The 16,055-nt window shown below is 50.8% G+C and overlaps 1 protein-coding gene across 1 annotated transcript; it reads right to left on the minus strand.

Moving 5' to 3' along the window:
* Positions 1-136: 136 nt before the first annotated feature.
* SLC35C1 (solute carrier family 35 member C1) lies at positions 137-4,377 on the minus strand. The gene is made up of 2 exons (XM_042865701.1): positions 3,840-4,377; positions 137-1,720 (listed from the first exon to the last, which is right to left on the minus strand). Exons 1-2 carry the CDS (start codon positions 4,375-4,377, stop codon positions 1,161-1,163), a joined length of 1,098 nt encoding a protein of 365 aa, XP_042721635.1. The 3' UTR covers positions 137-1,160.
* Between the last annotated feature and the right edge of the window lie 11,678 nt (positions 4,378-16,055).

The following is a 16,055-nucleotide window of genomic DNA, read 5'->3' on the forward strand; positions in this document are numbered from 1 at the left end:
CTGCCGTGATTGCGATGGGGCGGTGCCGGGGCGGGCAGGGCGAGGAGGCAGCGGCCCAGTGTTACGGCGCCCCCTTACGGCCGCGCCGGGTGAAAGCCGCCCCCTCGCCCGCCCCTCCCACACGCCAACACGAACAGAGAGCGACCCGGATTTTATTGGGCTGGATTTAGGGATTACAAAATGCGACATTCCAAAGTTATTTTTAGCGAAGGGTTCGCCGGAGGGAATAAGGGGATAACCGAAACGCTAACACCAAAGATGGCGCGGTGCACATCCTTCTGAAGGAAGCACAGTGGACAACTCTCCATCTCATCACTGAGAAAGGCAGATGCCACCCTTGCTCCTCTACAAGAGTAGCAAAGATAACTCACCGTGCTATCATTCTGTCTCAGAGGACTGATATAAGGCCGGTCACTTCAGAGAACAATGCTTTCCCTCTCAGGAAAAGACATGGAGGGAATGAGAAGTTTCATCCCTGCTTCTGAACATAATTCCCCAAGTAAGAAACCATTTATGAGAAACAGGCAGGATAGACCTCTGCGGGATGAGATACTGACTTTGCGAAAGGGGATTGAGAGGCACTGCTGTGTCCTTCAGCTTGTAGAGAACCAGAAGGGAGGGAATTTCCAGTCCTTGGCATTGAACTAGGCAACAAGAACTGCTACTGCCATTTGCTTTGTGTGTGTTTGTGCGCACGCGCAGCAGAAGAGTTCACAGGAGACTATCCCCAACAGCTTGGCTACCTGGTCCTCCTACACATGGAGCTTCAGGATTTTGTAACTTCAGTCCCTTAATTCATTCTAGACTCCTAGCTACACAAAGCTCCCTCCCCATTCTTTGTCCACTATATGCCCATGCCCCCAAATCCCCCCAGAGACAGAAATTACTCAGACTAGGTCAATAGCAATATCCATTTTACAAAATGACCACAAAAAACCCCAACCTGATAATTCTCAAGAACACATGCTCTCACCCTGCCTCTGAGATGGGGAAATCCTGTGGATAAAACATAATTCAGTTAGGTCTTTGGCTCTCATTCCTGACACAGCTCCCCATTCACTGCAGGTGAATTTTCTTCCTGTTCCTTGCTCTTCTCCCCAGGAAGGAGTACTGAAAGTTAACTCCCTAGGTGCAGAAACAGAGGTGCAGGCTGGACCTTCCTACACACCAGTCTCATTTTTTTCACTGCTTTTGAGATTAGGATCCTCTTGTGCTTTTCTCATCTCCAGCCCTTTTACCCACGTGTAGGCAAAGGAACCCCCCAGAACCATCAAGTTACTGGTCCACCACAATAAGCTCTTGGTCTCTTCAAAGTAGACAACGGCCAGAACTGTTTGGGCACAGGCCTTGGCTGTCCCAGAGACGTTGTGGGTGAGTGGGCTGGTAAACTTGATCTGCAGTCCAGTCACATACCCAATGGCAAAGCCAAACACTCCCCCCAGGGTCATCATACCCCAAAAGCTGAGGCTCCCCAGCTTGTCGAAGTGGTAGAGGGTGTGGAACTCGCCTGTGATCATCAAGAGCGGGAGGAACAGGACACAAGCATTCATGTTGTTGTAGAAGGTCAGGTGCCAGATGCTACCATCCACTACAGGCAGCACTTTCTTGGTGTAGATGGCATTGAGTGAGACACACAGGCTTGCTAAGATCCCAAAGATTATACCTGTCCATGATAGAGTGCCCTCTGCTCCTTCCTGGTCAACACCCAGCCAGAAGCCACCTGCAATCAAAGAAATCAGGTATCATCTGAACTGCCAAAGGACTCAAAACATACAGTCAGCAATTCATCATCTACCTTATACTTGAAAACCACAGCCACAAGCAGAGACAGGCTTGAAGGCTTCCCCTTTCTATTATGTTAACCCACAAAGTGTTGTGATTACTGTCCTGGCAAGATTTATTTTAGGAGTGCAGGTAATTAATTGTGCTATCCATTGGTCTCAGAAGACTGATTCCACACTGAGAAGGCAGCAAAAGCTCAGAAACTATTGCTCCAAAAAGCTGAGAACAAAAGCTAAAGCTATTCTTTGTATATAGGTCACTTTCAGAGGGAGACTAAATGATCTTAATTAAAAAGACAGCAATCTGGACACATAGTGACACATTTTTTTTATCCTAAAAGTTTAAAAAAATTAGAAAAAAAGCCTCACAGCCCACCTAGGATTTGCTGCACTGTTAGCAATAACAGAAAGACAGGTTATGGAAAGATGGAAAGTATTACATATGGGTGTAACACTAAAGAACTTGATCAAAAAGAGATTGTAAGGCAGAAAGAGGTCTTCACTGCATTAAACTTTGATGCTCACTCTTTAGCCATCTCTGAAATAGGAGATACAGGCTCCAGGGCAGAAAGAGACTTCTCCCTATCCATCTTATCAACAGAATATAAACACAGAGATCACCTACTGACAAAGTACTGCAATGCCTTTGCATTAGCTGCTTCATACTGGGAGCCATGTGGGAAGCTCCCTGCGAAGCTAGACATGCTTTAAACTAAGCCCAAGTTCAATGCATAGGAAGAAGACAGGAACTCTGTGTCAGGGCACAGAGGATGCCTGGCTATGCTATCAGGCATATAGGCAATGCACCTACTGCAGAAGGAGGAGCTGGGAGATTGAGCCTTAAAGTAACCTGGAAGGGCTGGCAAGCACCACAGACTTGGAGAACATCTGAATGTTGGACCAGGTGGAGCCAAGTGCTTGCATTCACTTGGGGGGAAAAGCCAACAGCTGTTCAGCCACAGCGGTCCCCTGTTCACCTCTTCTGGAGAGCTTATTTTGTCTTATTGAAATCCATTTGCTTGCCTAAGCATCAGCATGAACACATGGTCACGAGGAACTGGATGGAAGTCAGTATCTCACCATCCCTGATGTTGAATGGCCCCAAATGGAAGGCAGCTTTTGTCTTTGCTGAGCCTTTGGAACAGTAGACTTGCGAGCAATTCCCACTAAGCCAGTCAATGCCCTGCCCTACGTTCTTACCACACAACCAGATTTTCTGGTGGTGCTTTATGCTTGATTTGACTAACTAATCCTATCTGAATTGGCATTCTGTATTGTATGGTCTCGACAGTGCTGGCAGTTTAAATAAATACTGACATTGTTTTCAAAGTCAATAACTAACATTCACTTGAAAATAGGGAGAAAACTAGTAGTTTTTCCTGTGGCCTTTGCAGAAAAGAAATGGTACTAAGTGAAGGCAATGAAGCTTCATTAAAAAATAGATAGTCATTAGGGCTTAAAGTGACAGCAAGTCAAGGAAAAGAGTAATTTCCTAACAAGTTACCTAGTGCTACAGACACGTGAGGCAGACTGCCTTGGGCAGGGCAAAGAAAGAGCCCTACAGTTACCCCATCTCATCCAGAAGCAGATGCATATGTGGGGATGACTTCCCAAGAGGCAGCCTGCTTCTGTTTGGTTAAGAGTTTGGGTTCAGCTTCTAGCTCTAAGCCTTCAGCCAGAAAAGCACTACCAAACCTGACCATCCCACAGGATCACCACCCACCTTGAGGAAGCTGCCAATGCAGTTTACTTAGCAGTGCTCTGCCTACCAAGAGCTAAGCAACGCTTGTAAAAAGCAGGTAGGAAGCCCTCGGCAGGGAAGTGGGAACTTAGCGTTCTGCTGTCCGCAGATACAAGGACTGAAGCATCAAGAGAACAACCAAGGACCTTTCAGTGGGTGTTAACTCCACTGGGCACAGTGGCACATCAACGTGCTGCAGCCCAGGAGACACCACAGTCCCATTAACCGGGTCCCCCTCTGACCACCTGCCTGGCCTCAGGAGCATCTCCTTGGGCTCTCTGAGGTTTTGGGGCAGATGCGGGCCCGTTCCCACTCACCGATGATGATGCCACAGGCCAGGAGGGCATAGAGGGAGGTGGTCTGCTTGAGGAGCAGATAGGAGAGCAGCACGTTGAAGACGGTGGTGAGCGAGCGTCCCACGTTGTAGAAGGCCACGCCGACGTGCTTGAGGCAGAGGTTGTTGGAGGTGACCATGCCGATGAAGACGACAGAGAGGGGCAGGACGCTGCGGGACACCTTGGGGTCGAGGCGCAGGGAGGGCAGCGCGGCGCAGGGCCCGCAGGCGGCCCCCAGGCTGAGGCCGAGACACAGGGCGGCCGTCACGGCGCACTGGAAGAAGGTGACGAAGAGCGGGGCGTCGAGGCGCAGCGAGGGGCTGTCCAGCAGGTACTTGTTGAGGAACACCATGGTGATGGAGACGAACCAGTAGAGGCTGACCACCAGGGCGATGCGCAGGGCTCGCAGCACGAAAGGCGCCCGCCGGCCCCCGCCGTCCTCCGCCGGCAGCAGCGGGTCTGCGGCACCGCCCAGCGCCATCCGCAGGATCCCGGTCCGCGTCAGCTGCGATCTGCTCATGGCGGCCGCAGGCCGTCAGCCCGGCCCGCCCGGCCCCGCGCCGCCTCCCGCCTCCTCCCGCCGCCGGCCCCGCTCACCCGCCGCTCCGACCGCCGCCTCCGCCGCCGCCGGCCCCGCGCTTCCCAGAGCGCCGCGGCCCCGCCCGCCGCGCTTTATTCACGCCCCGCGGGCGCCGCTCACCGCCTCCCCGGCCTGTAGGCCGTGCCGCCATGGCGGGAGCGCCCGGCGGGGGAGTGGCGGCGGTCTGGCAGCGAGCCGCGAGTCCGTCCGTCCAACCCCCTCCGGCCGGACGGAGCGGGACGGCCGGCGCCGGGCATCTCCGCGGAGCGGAGCCGCGGCCTCCCTGGGCAGCCTGTGCCGGTGCTCAGCCGGATTGTGCTTTTTTTAAGACCACAGCACGGCAGTTTCTGTGCTCCGCTCGCTTTTTGTAGACTTCCCGGTGCTTTGTTGGGGGTTGTTTCCTCCCGCCTGCCTTTCCTGCCCGGTTCTGCTCAAGGGGTGCCACATCACACGAGGGCAGCTCTTATCCTTTATTGGGGGATTATTCAGGCACAGATTACTTATTTCATGGCTCGTAACATCTGTAGGCTTCTTGGCCTACATGTTCTACTGTGGGAAATAAAGGCCTTATGTACCCATTCCCCTCCCGCCTCTTAGGCAACTCCTCTCCCTAGTGTGGTCTGTTCAGGCTTCCAGGGCTGGCAGCCAGCTGGGATGCAGGCCTCCAGGCACTAAGGAGCTGCAGATAGCAGTGCCAGGAATAACACCGGCCATGCTGTCTCCTGTCAGCATCCCTCCCGTGCCAGTCTTACTTGCAGACATAAAGTTCTCATTGTGTGGAGGTAAATAAAACCTTCCCGGTACGACCTGAGTGAAATAAGCACGGTGACATCCACATGCAGCTCATAAAGGCAGCACAGGGAAGTGCTGATGGCTTTATTGCTCTTCCTGCCTTGCCAACGTGTACATCTAAGTATAAAAATGTCACTGCTGGTGCTGTTCAGTGCTGCGTGACTGGCTTGTGGGTGGCGCTGAACTCTGCACCCACTGCTGCAATGCAAACATGCAGGAACGCACTGCTTCCGAGGGGTGGGTATAGGCTGAAGGGACTGTCCCATAGCTCCGGGTCACTGCACCGGGCATAAAGCTCCCATTTGCCTGTGCCCCCCTGCCAACATGTCCCACATTCTCTAAACAGTGCTTTGTAACAAAGGAGCCAGTTCAATACCAAACCCTCCATCATGTTGCAAATTCATACTGCTGAGCAATCAAGCTGCTGAATGTAATGGCGGAATGCATGCAGCAATGGGAGGCAGCCTGAGCTCAGTGTCAAACACTGCTCTGTACAATACCGACCCCTCAGTTTAGCAGGCACTGCTAGAGGACCTTGTGTTGGATGACCTGGGGTTGCCACCCACAGAAAGCACAATTCCTAGTGATTTCCAAGGCAAGGTCTGTGGTGTTAACTGCCCTCCCAGCAGCTCTGCTCTCTTACACATGCACGTGGTTTCAGTACTGCACATATCTTGAATTTAAAAGATACCTTTCCTACCAATGATGAAGCAAGTTTGACAGTGCTAGGGCCAGATAGAGATCTTTTTTCCTTTGCATCTTGCTCAAGCTGTCTTCTCCAAACTAAGCACAGGAATTAGAAATGGAAAAAAGAAGCCCCAGCCCTCAGTCACATGCTGTCTGTTCTTTCAGCATGGGGAAGATTGCTTTGTCCCACATGAGTTTGAAATATCCCAATCAATAAAGTGTTCATTGCTTCTCTCAGGAGATGATTCTCCAGACTTATAGTACATGTATGGCACGTCCGCATGGGAAAATTGACCAGAACAGCTATCTCAGCTCTGACAGTATAACTCCCCAATGCTGACAGTGTTTTCCAAAATAAAAGTGATTTATTGTCCAATAATCACGCTGTTCTGTGATAGCTGAGCTGGTCAATCTCCACAGGCAGAGCTCATCTGCAGCATGGCAATGCTTTTGACAAGTGCTTTGAATAGAGGCTTGCCTGGGTGGAAAGCTGTCTGGCAGCGTTGCTGTGCCAGAGCTCTGCCTGCCTGCCCGTGCTTCAGGGCAGAGGTGCTTCTAAGATGGTAGAGGAAGGTGCTAATAAATAGGTTACAAGAGCTGGGGCCACAGTGGCGGCTGTGTGGGCCAGGCTCCCAAACATAAGACATCCACCATACTTAAAACTGTGCCCAGGGGTGCGGAATTCAGTGGGACTCTAATGGCTGGGTATCTCCCTCTGAATAAGGCACGTTTTCCATGCCTACAGCTGCCTGCCTTCTTCAAGATTTCACCCTGTGGTTCCTGTTACCTGTTGTTTATTGAGGATTCCACAAGCTGGCGCTCACGGGAGGCCGCAGTTATAGTTCAACTTAGGTTTTCAGAAGTTAAATATATTTAGCTTCCTTAGAGAGTAAATATATTATGCTATAGCAGCAGCGATTGACTTCCCTATGCGCACAAGACAGTCTTCACACTCTGCTGTACACTACGTTACAACAAGACAGGTGTTACTGCCCCCGAAAACTCTCCTCTTCCCGCATCAGTTACGTGACCTACTTATAAGGAAGCATTCCAGCTGATAACATACAGCCCAGCCGATAAGGTAGCAACGACCGCTGGGACGAGGCACCAGGAGCTGCGTTTTGGGGCTCTGCCGGAGCCAAGCGGTACGAGTGACACTAGAGGGCAGTGCTGGCACACGGTTGGAGCCTTCACTAGCTAGAGCATAAGTGCTTCTGAATGGCAGCGTTAATTGCTATTAGAAACACACATTGATAACTCTCTCACCTGCTTTAAATCCTGGAAAATGAGATTCCTCACCCTTCCCTTCCAGCCCTCGTGGCAGCTGGTGTTGTTTTATAGCCTTATAAAGGCTGGCGGTACCTGCTGTCTTCATGGGATTTTATTTATGGGAACCTCTAACAGTCTTCTTGGTGGCATCCCCTAAACCCCATTGTTTTGGTGCTGTTCCTCTTCTGGAAGCTCTCCCCGTACAATCGTGCCAATTATCACCAAAAGTCACTGGGGCAGGGAGATGAGCAGCCCTAAAACCCCAAATCACAGAGGCAGCAGTTTGTATGCATCTTTGGTTATGTCTGTGTAGGTCTTACAGACGTTATTTCTATGGTTTAACCTCTATTTTCAGAAGGTGGAGGCGAGCTGTATAGATGTAGGTCTTAAAATAGCCAGCTTCTCCCTGATGGGCCACTGCAGTTTTGCAACTCATCGTATACTGAATGCTTTGATGGAGCATTTAAAAATATCCTATGATGTCTTGGGATTGAGAAGCAACCCTGTTCTGCTGGGAGCCTCTTGCCACTGTGTCACAGTGGAGTGGAGAAGAGCAGAGGGCCAGGAGCAGTGCCTGTGTGCAGGGCTCTTCTCTGTCGTGTCCTTGTCACTGGTGCTGCCCTCGGAGTACTTCTGGGTCCTCAGACCTGCTGGAGATCAGTGCTGCTGTGGGAGTTGACCAAATCTGTGTGCCTGTGTCCACCTGCCAGGGAGAATTGATAGATATCTCTGCCTCCTGACTCCCAGCTGGGCATGCTAATTTATAGATTGGATCTGTCGCTCCTGATAAACGATATCTTACTTCCCTAATGCCGCCTTCAAATTGAGTTTTTATGGCTAGGTCAGATAGGAAAACTGAAGGGTGACTCTGCTTTCTCTTTGCTTTGCCTTCATTGTCTGCATTTGGGATGAGGTCAGCTTTTCAGAAAGGAGCCATGTGATGCCAGCCCAGGAGGCTGCCAGAGCACCCAGCTTGCCCAGAGCATAGGGCCACGCCAGTAGCTCTCAGCTTTCCTCCTGCCACACCTAAAGCCAGCAGCCCCCCTGGCTCTCTCCATGGAAGAGCAGCAATTCCCTTTCCTTTCCTGTGCCAGGTCAGCTCTGCTGAGCATTAATCCCTCCTGGGGACATGACTGAATCAGCAGAAGCACAGCCTCACAGAGCATCCTTCTTCAGCAGCAGAGAGGAGTGTTTTCTGGAGCACCGCCAGCAGCTCAGACCTGTGCATATGTGAGCAGCTTTGTTCTCCCTCCAGGGAGCTGCCTAACAAAGTTAAGAGCTGGCCAAACACCCAGGATTAAGCATATCATTGCTGAGTCCTCTGGAGGTTAGGGTAGTTAAAGGCGCAAAACATGCAGACCTGTTTAGCTTGTTGTCATTGAGCCCTGGCTCTTTTCTTGTTCCCCAAGACAGGAACTTGCTGAAGCCACTTTTTTTGCGTACTGAGTTGCACTGCGATAGCCCAAATCAGACCAGTGAATACCTTCTGAAGATGATGAGCTTTAACTGTGAAACCTAACAAAATATTGTCCAGTCCTTTCCCAACTTGCAGAAATCACAGCAGCCAGAATTTCCCCACGCAGCCAACCCGGCTGATTGAGATAGCAACCCCTGCTATGTCAGAAACTGAAAAAGATGGAGCTGGGAACAATAAACCAATTTTGAACTTCTCATTCTTCCAATTAAAGAAACATAGAAGAGAAAGCTGTGATGTGATCCAGATTTGATTCAATCCAAGCTTCCCCTTTTTAAGGTTTGTTTTTCCCCACAGCCTCTGCAGACTCTTCCGTCCACTGCAGTGCAAGCTGCAGAGCAAACCCTGTTGCTGAATTTAGGTCAAGCTTGCCAGGGAACACTTGGGGCCTTGGCTGTTATGGTTAGCATAGAGACCACGCTGCCAACGCTAGTTGGGGGTGCTTTGGAGGCAGTGGATGGAGCTGAATGAGGAGCTCACACTGCTCAGCAGTCTGCCCCAGCAAGAGCTGAGGGACAGAGGACAGTCCTGCAGCTGCTGAACACCCTTGCTGAACCAAAGCAACGCTGTGATCTTGCTGTGGTTGTTGACTGCAGGTTATGGGAAGCGAGCGGTGCATGGAGCAGGCTGCATCCTGCCAACATCCCACTGAAGGCTCTGAGTCTTGTCCCCAGCTCACTCCCTGCCTGGGATGCAGGGAAGGCATCACCTGAAACATCCAGCATCATCACTCTAATGCACCTATGGGACTGTCCTGCTGCCTCACATCCAGAGAAAAAAACCTTCACATGCCCCAAGCGCTTGCAGTGCTTCAGCCTGTGCTGCTTCGGTCATGCACTTCTCCCAGGTTCCCCAAATGCACTCTGCCTTTCCAATTGTCCTTTTCAGTTCATCTCCCAGCAGTTATGCTGCAATGCTGCAACATGAGGGCAGTGGTTGTGGCCAAAAGTGTGCCCTCCAGTGCGCAGGTTGCAGGCTGTGGTGTACTGAGCACAGACCCAGAGAACAAGAGGAGTATGTCTGTGGCATGCTGATATTGCGTGCTGTTGCAACTCTTATGTTTGTTTCTTGTATGGTTCCATGTTTTATACAATGTGTTATATCATCTATGTAGTTTGTAACTTCCTCTACTGATGGGGACAAGCACATCAGAGCCAAGCCTGAAAAATCTTTTGTAATGATTGTATGAAACATTTGATTCCCTGCCCCCTTCCCTCCTTTACCCTTATGCTTGCTATCTTTTTCTTACCATCATGGAAAATCTGTGTCCTGTTTTAAAGCAACCTTTGAGTCACAGGGTGGTGTAAGAGATTATTCTTTTACATCATTGTCTCAAAGCTTGCTGGGGACACAGATGGACAACTCCAAACAAGTGCTGGGCAGGGGTTGAGAAATCCTTTGTCTGAGGGACATAGATGGACAAGGCCAGGGGCAGTGAGAGAGAGATAAACCCGCAGCTTAAAGGCCATGAAGCGGTCTTTAGTGTGGGCTTATCTCAAGGAAGATGGCCATCTCAGGGGGTACTCACATGACTCTTGCTCAAGCACCCAGTGATGTCATGTAGGCAGGAAAAGGGAGAATAAAAGAGGGATCGACCACCATGAGGAGAGGTTTTCTGGCAACAGATTCCTCATGAAGAAGAGGTTTCTGACATGAGAAGCTTCATGACCTGCCTCCCTCCCTCCTGGACTTGCTCTGCACTCTACCACGATGCTGAAGAAGAACAAAGGTGTCTGCCATCAGAGTCACTATGGAACTCCTGCATGCTGACAGACTCTCCTGGACCTGCTACCTGAGTCCTGCTGCTGCCTCCTGGATTGGCTCTGCGACTTCTTCCTGCTACCTGCTTGCTGCCCAAGGCTGGCCATGCTGCTGCTCTCCCCCCCTGCTGCTTTTGCCTCGGACCTTCAAAACTCAAAACGCCGTGCAACAGGACCTCTGCTGGATCCTGGTGGTGACTATCCCTGCTTTATGCAATTCTTGCTTCTTTCCTATTTTTTCTATCACCCTCCTTCACTTCCCTGTCTCCCTGGTTAGGATTTATAATAAACTGGTTGGACCAACATTTGAACCGTTGTTTCTCAATCTCACACCAGGTATGTTATATTAAAAGAGCCTCCTCTCCCTCCTATAAATTGGAGCGAGACAGAGTATTCAGGGGAAAAAGGTGGCATCCTGCAGTCCCTGAACTACACAGCCCTCTGACTGCCCTGCAGGGCCAAGTCCCGACCCCTGTCAGGGGGTCCCAGGCCCCTGGATCACCTGCCAGACACCCACAGAGGCACTCCTTCCATGGAAACCTCCCCTATTTAAAAAAAATATATATTCTTTTATTCTGGTCTTTGAAGATGGTTGTTGCCATGGAAACATGTGTTAAAGCATGCCTTTCCCCTTCCCTTCATCTCCAGAGCTGCCGTTGCCATAACAGCCACATCCCACCCCACCCTGCTCCTCACCACGGGGTGCAGCAGGGTGAGCCTCCAGCCTAGCCCATCCTCTCCTAGCACCAGGTTGTCCCCATGTCCCTGTGGGACGTGACGCTGCCTTGTGCCCATACAGCAAGGCATGGCACAGAGGGGACACAGGGATGCACAGCGGCTGCAGCAGAGCCAGGACTTAACTGGGAGCACATTGCTGGCTGTAGTTGTCTCAATTAACGCAGCCCTGCTTGTTTTAGCAATTACCTGCCCATGGCTTTCGGCCCACTTTCAGATGGAGATCTCCTGCCAGGAGTTGCAGCTGGTGAACAGGAGCTGGGAGCAGGCACGGAAGGCACCTTCAGCTGCCCTGCTCACATCCTTAATAGGCACCTCCCTGCCAGTGGGAGCAGTCCACACCCTATGGAGACAGCAGCCTTAATAGGCGAGAGGGTGAAGCACTGGCACAGGCTGCCCAGAGAGCTGTGGGTGCCTTATCCCCAGAAGTATTCAAGACCAGGTTGGTGGGTGGCAGCTGCCCAGTGCAGAGGGTTGGGGCTGGATGACCTTTCAGGTCCCTTCCAACTTAGTCCATTCTATGATCCTATGATAATTGTAAAATCCACCCTCTGTGAGGCCCCAAAGTATTAGGAGACATGCTACCATCTCCCCCACTTTCTTCCCTACCATGTTTGGGCCACAAGTGGGTGAGCTGTATGTTCTGGATCCCGAGCACCTCCTCGCCTGCTCAAGTGCTGGAGTAGCCCTCCATCGGATGAAGGATGGATGCAAGACAAAGTCACAGAGACAACATTATTCCAAGGGAGAGAGAAAAATTGCTAGTGCTCTCCAGAGGGCAGCAGCAGTGGAGCTTTAAATGGTCACAATGCAGTTTCTTCAAGACTCAGTTGAAAACTGCTGCTGGGCTTTGCCTCTAAACTAATTAGCACTCTTTACCTGGCATTAGTGCTGGACTCACATTGTAGCAAGGCCTTGCCATGCTTAACTCAATTGGAATAGTTTCCCCTGTGGAGGTGCATGTGCTTGGGCACATATGCGTTTGCACCAAGGCAAACAAAACGCCTCTTCTGCTGTAGAAATCAGAGCTCATGACTGCATTATAAGCCTTGTGATTTATCTACCACTCATCAGGAGTGGTACCACACAACCAGGAAACTTCACTCAAAAACCTTGCCTCTTTGCCCTTTCTTCTAGCTGCTGCCCAGCACTGGGTGGCTGGGACAGAGAGGGGACAAGGACAGGGCAGCAGCATGTGCCATGCCCATGCTGCTGCAGAGCACATGGGCTGCATCTATCAGCCTCATGCTGGCACCAGATTGATGTCCTTCTTGTTCCTGATAAGGATCCGAAGTCTCCTCCGGGTCCCGGCAGCGATTCTTTTATCCTCCCTGATTGTGGCATCCACGCTCCCGGCATCCCTGGGGACGCATCAATCGCAGAGCTGCAGGCGCCGTGCCGCTATCGGCAGCGATGATAGAAAAGCTACAGGAGCAGCTGTCATTGCTCCCTGTTTGCGTTTTGTTCTCGGGCTATCAGCAGGATGTTTTCACCAGACACCCATCAATCTGCTGCAGCAGGGCCCGCCTTGGTCTGCAAGGTAGCAGAAGGTACCGGTGCTGGAGCTGCCTGCTGCCCTGTGGCACCTCCACCCATGGCCACCTACCCATGGCCCAAGGGAGCTGCTGCTGATCCTGGCCCCCTGCAGAAATGCTCAGTTAGGAAGCGAGATCTGACTTGCCACATGCTTTGCCAAATTCTTTGGGATTTTCTGTGTCTTCTGGGAATCCATAAAAAGCCCTCTGCCCCTGCCTCTTTCTTGTCACCAGTGCCACTAGCTTGGACCAGACATTCAGTTTGTGCACCACTGAAGCCAGTGAGATGACATGGGTGCTGATGACATTATATCTGAACTGCATTTTGGAGAGAAACCCAAGACAAATGGGTGAGACCATTGAGACCTGCTCTTGGACTTGGATTTGGACTTGGGGAGAGTACAATGTGAACCCTGCTAACTGCTTAGCTGCTCAGCACTCAGCTAACTCCTCAGTGATGACAATAAGCAAGATAACAACAGGCCTGTGTCCTATTTAGTACCTCTCCACCCACCACCAAGCCCGCAGGCAGTGCTTTGCCTCATTGCCCACAGCCCTAGGGCAAGGTGACCTGGCTGCTCCTACCCTGCAGCTCTGGAATGCAGTACCCACGGCTGATTGGGAGGATGTGGCCACCCTGTTTTGTTCAAGACTCATCTCCAGGGCTCCATGCTATGCAGCCAAAACTCCTACCAAAGTTGAGAGCCGCTCAGTGCCACATCAGAGAGCATTTTGTGGCCACTCCTGCAGGCGCAATGAAGATACTGTGGTGAACTGATTCCTAAGGTTGTGTCCCTGGAGCCCAGATGCATGCTCAGCCACCTGCCATGCATACCTCTTCCAGCCAAGCCTGTGTTACGAAGGTGCTAACTAAACGAATACCTCCTCATTCTGATGAGAATCTACATGCAAACTTGTGATGCTTTGCAGCAGGATGCATTATAGCACTCAGCTCTGCTTGTGCCTCCTTGAACATGCTGGTTGCATATCCAATGGGATTTAGCAGAGGCTGGGATGTCCCCAGGTCTCCAGCACTCGCCACCCTCATTCCCAGCCAGCAGGACCCAGCAACACCCCATTTGTATATGACATAGCAGGACCATGTCACCCAGCTCTGCCTTTAAGTATGGTAAGGCACCTCGAGCATGTTGCTCAGAGCTGAGGTGGGTGCCCCATCTCTGGGGATGCTCAAGGTCAGGCTGGATGGGACTCTGAGCACTCTGATCTAGCTGTAGGTGTCCCTGTTCATTGCAGGGGAGTTGGACAGGATGGCCTTTAAGTGTCCCTTCCAACTCAAACGATTCTATGAGTCTATGATCTCTGTGTTACTTGCTTTTCTCTCTTCTCTGGTGGATGGGCAGAAAGAAGATGTATATATATACACATCCATATATATATATCCATCCTGCTTATATATTAAAAATAATTAAAAACAAGTTGCTTACCTTTCTCACTGTAGAGAACTTCTTGAGAGACAGCCTTTGTGCACACTGTGCACTGCTCCTGCAGCTCCCCACTCCCCCCTCCCCACTCTCTGGGATGTGCTCTGCACATGAGATACATCAAAGGCAGTTTAACATACCATGGAGATGGTATAGGAGGTACTAAGAACCATACCAATGACATTTTAAACTTCGGAAGAAGGGAAGAATGGAAAAAACTGTTCAAAACCCCTGCCTGAGAAGATGAATTTGCAGATGGATCCAGTTGTTGTTTGGGGTTGCTCCATAGGGCACTGTCACCTGAAGTTCATCCTTCTTCTCTGGGACCTTTCTCCTGACTTTTCTCGCATGCCTCCAGTTGGGCTTGCTCCTCCCAACTAAGTTACCGGTGTCGGGTCACTGGGATGCCATGAGTCAGACTTGCACTTTCCCCTCCTGTGCTGCTGTCACCTGTTGCACAGATGCAGATAGACCTCCAGAAGACCTGGCACGCTGTTTCTGCCATTAATCCTGCAGAAGGGGGCCCAGCATCACGCTCTTTCTGCCTCCCCCCTTCCCATCACCACTCCCTGCTGTAAGTAAGGAGCTTTGTCTCCTGCCAAATCCCCTGTCTGTGTTGGAGAATTGGGGTGAGCCAGGCGTAAAATGAAAATAAATCACTAATTCCTCCTAATAATGCCTGATTTCCTGATTTGATATCCCACATTAATTCTAATTACTCACCCGGAGTCAGGGCATTAATCAAGGCGTTAGAACTTCCCCCTGCTTAGCAACACGCAGCCTCTGGCAGCTGGCAGCCCGGCACAGCTCTGCCCATCACTGTGCTGTGCCATCGGGGATCTTGGGGTACCCCTGCCCCAGGCACCCCTCATCACCCCCCCCCCGTGTCCTCCGCAGCTCCAGCACGGCTCTGCCTGCTTCTGCCAAAGGTAAACCTGCTCCTTCCAGCTACGGTGCAATTACTGCTCCTTCTGATTATTCTTCTTTTTCACTTAGCGTTGAAAGGATTAATACTGCATTTATTCACTAGCTGATTAATTATTTTTTTCTTTTTTTTTTCTTTTTTTTTTTTTAGAAACTCATCAGTTGAATAAGCTTTAATTTGGATGGTGATTAACGGAAACATGTATAAACTCAGGATCCGCGCTGCATTCCATTGGCCTGCCTCACCTGTCCTAGATACAGGACAAAAGGCTCTCTTACATGCACTGCTCTCCAAAAGCCACACCGTTCATTAAGGGCAGCATTCAGCACAGCAGATGAGTTGGGCTCACCGTCTGGCTCTGCATCCTGGAGGATTTTCAGAACGACAGACCTCAGTCTCTCAGATGTCATCGCTAGGACGAGAGCGGCAACAAGCTTTTCTGTGCTTTGGGTTTGCAGCTTCTCACATTTGACCGAGCTCATCCCTGACAGCATTTTCTCTGCACTTAGAGAGCCCATTACTGCTGCCAAAATCTATTTAGTATTTCATTTCAGGTCTCAGATGCCTCCTGAGCTGCTAGCCTAGCATTAGCTTCTGAGCAACAAGCATGCATTGTGTGAGCATTGATACGCGCATAGCTTTAATATCCTACAGTAAATCCATGCCTTGAGTTGGTGTTTTGAATCAAAAGAGTTAATTTCTAAGAGAAATACAGCCCTAAAGCACATTCAACTAGCAGCATTATTTAGTTACATCCTGTTTCTGGGGCTTGGGCACCGGCAGAAACCTGAGCTCAAGGAAAAGCAGAGCCCTCCCATGCTCAGCCCCAAAGGAGGCTGGAGTCCGACAGCATCAAACCATGCTCCCTTCTGTGCCCAGGGTCAGCCCTCCGTGGCACCAAGCCTTCCCAAATGCTCCTGTAAAGAGACGTCAATCATGTTGGTAAGAAGACAAACGGAAAGCCATGCTGTAGGTTACATGCACGAGGATCCCACTGTG

Source organism: Lagopus leucura, unplaced genomic scaffold, assembly GCF_019238085.1.
Source record: "Lagopus leucura isolate 7727_CA_CO unplaced genomic scaffold, USGS_WTPT01 Super-Scaffold_1, whole genome shotgun sequence".
Taxonomy (NCBI): domain Eukaryota; kingdom Metazoa; phylum Chordata; class Aves; order Galliformes; family Phasianidae; genus Lagopus; species Lagopus leucura.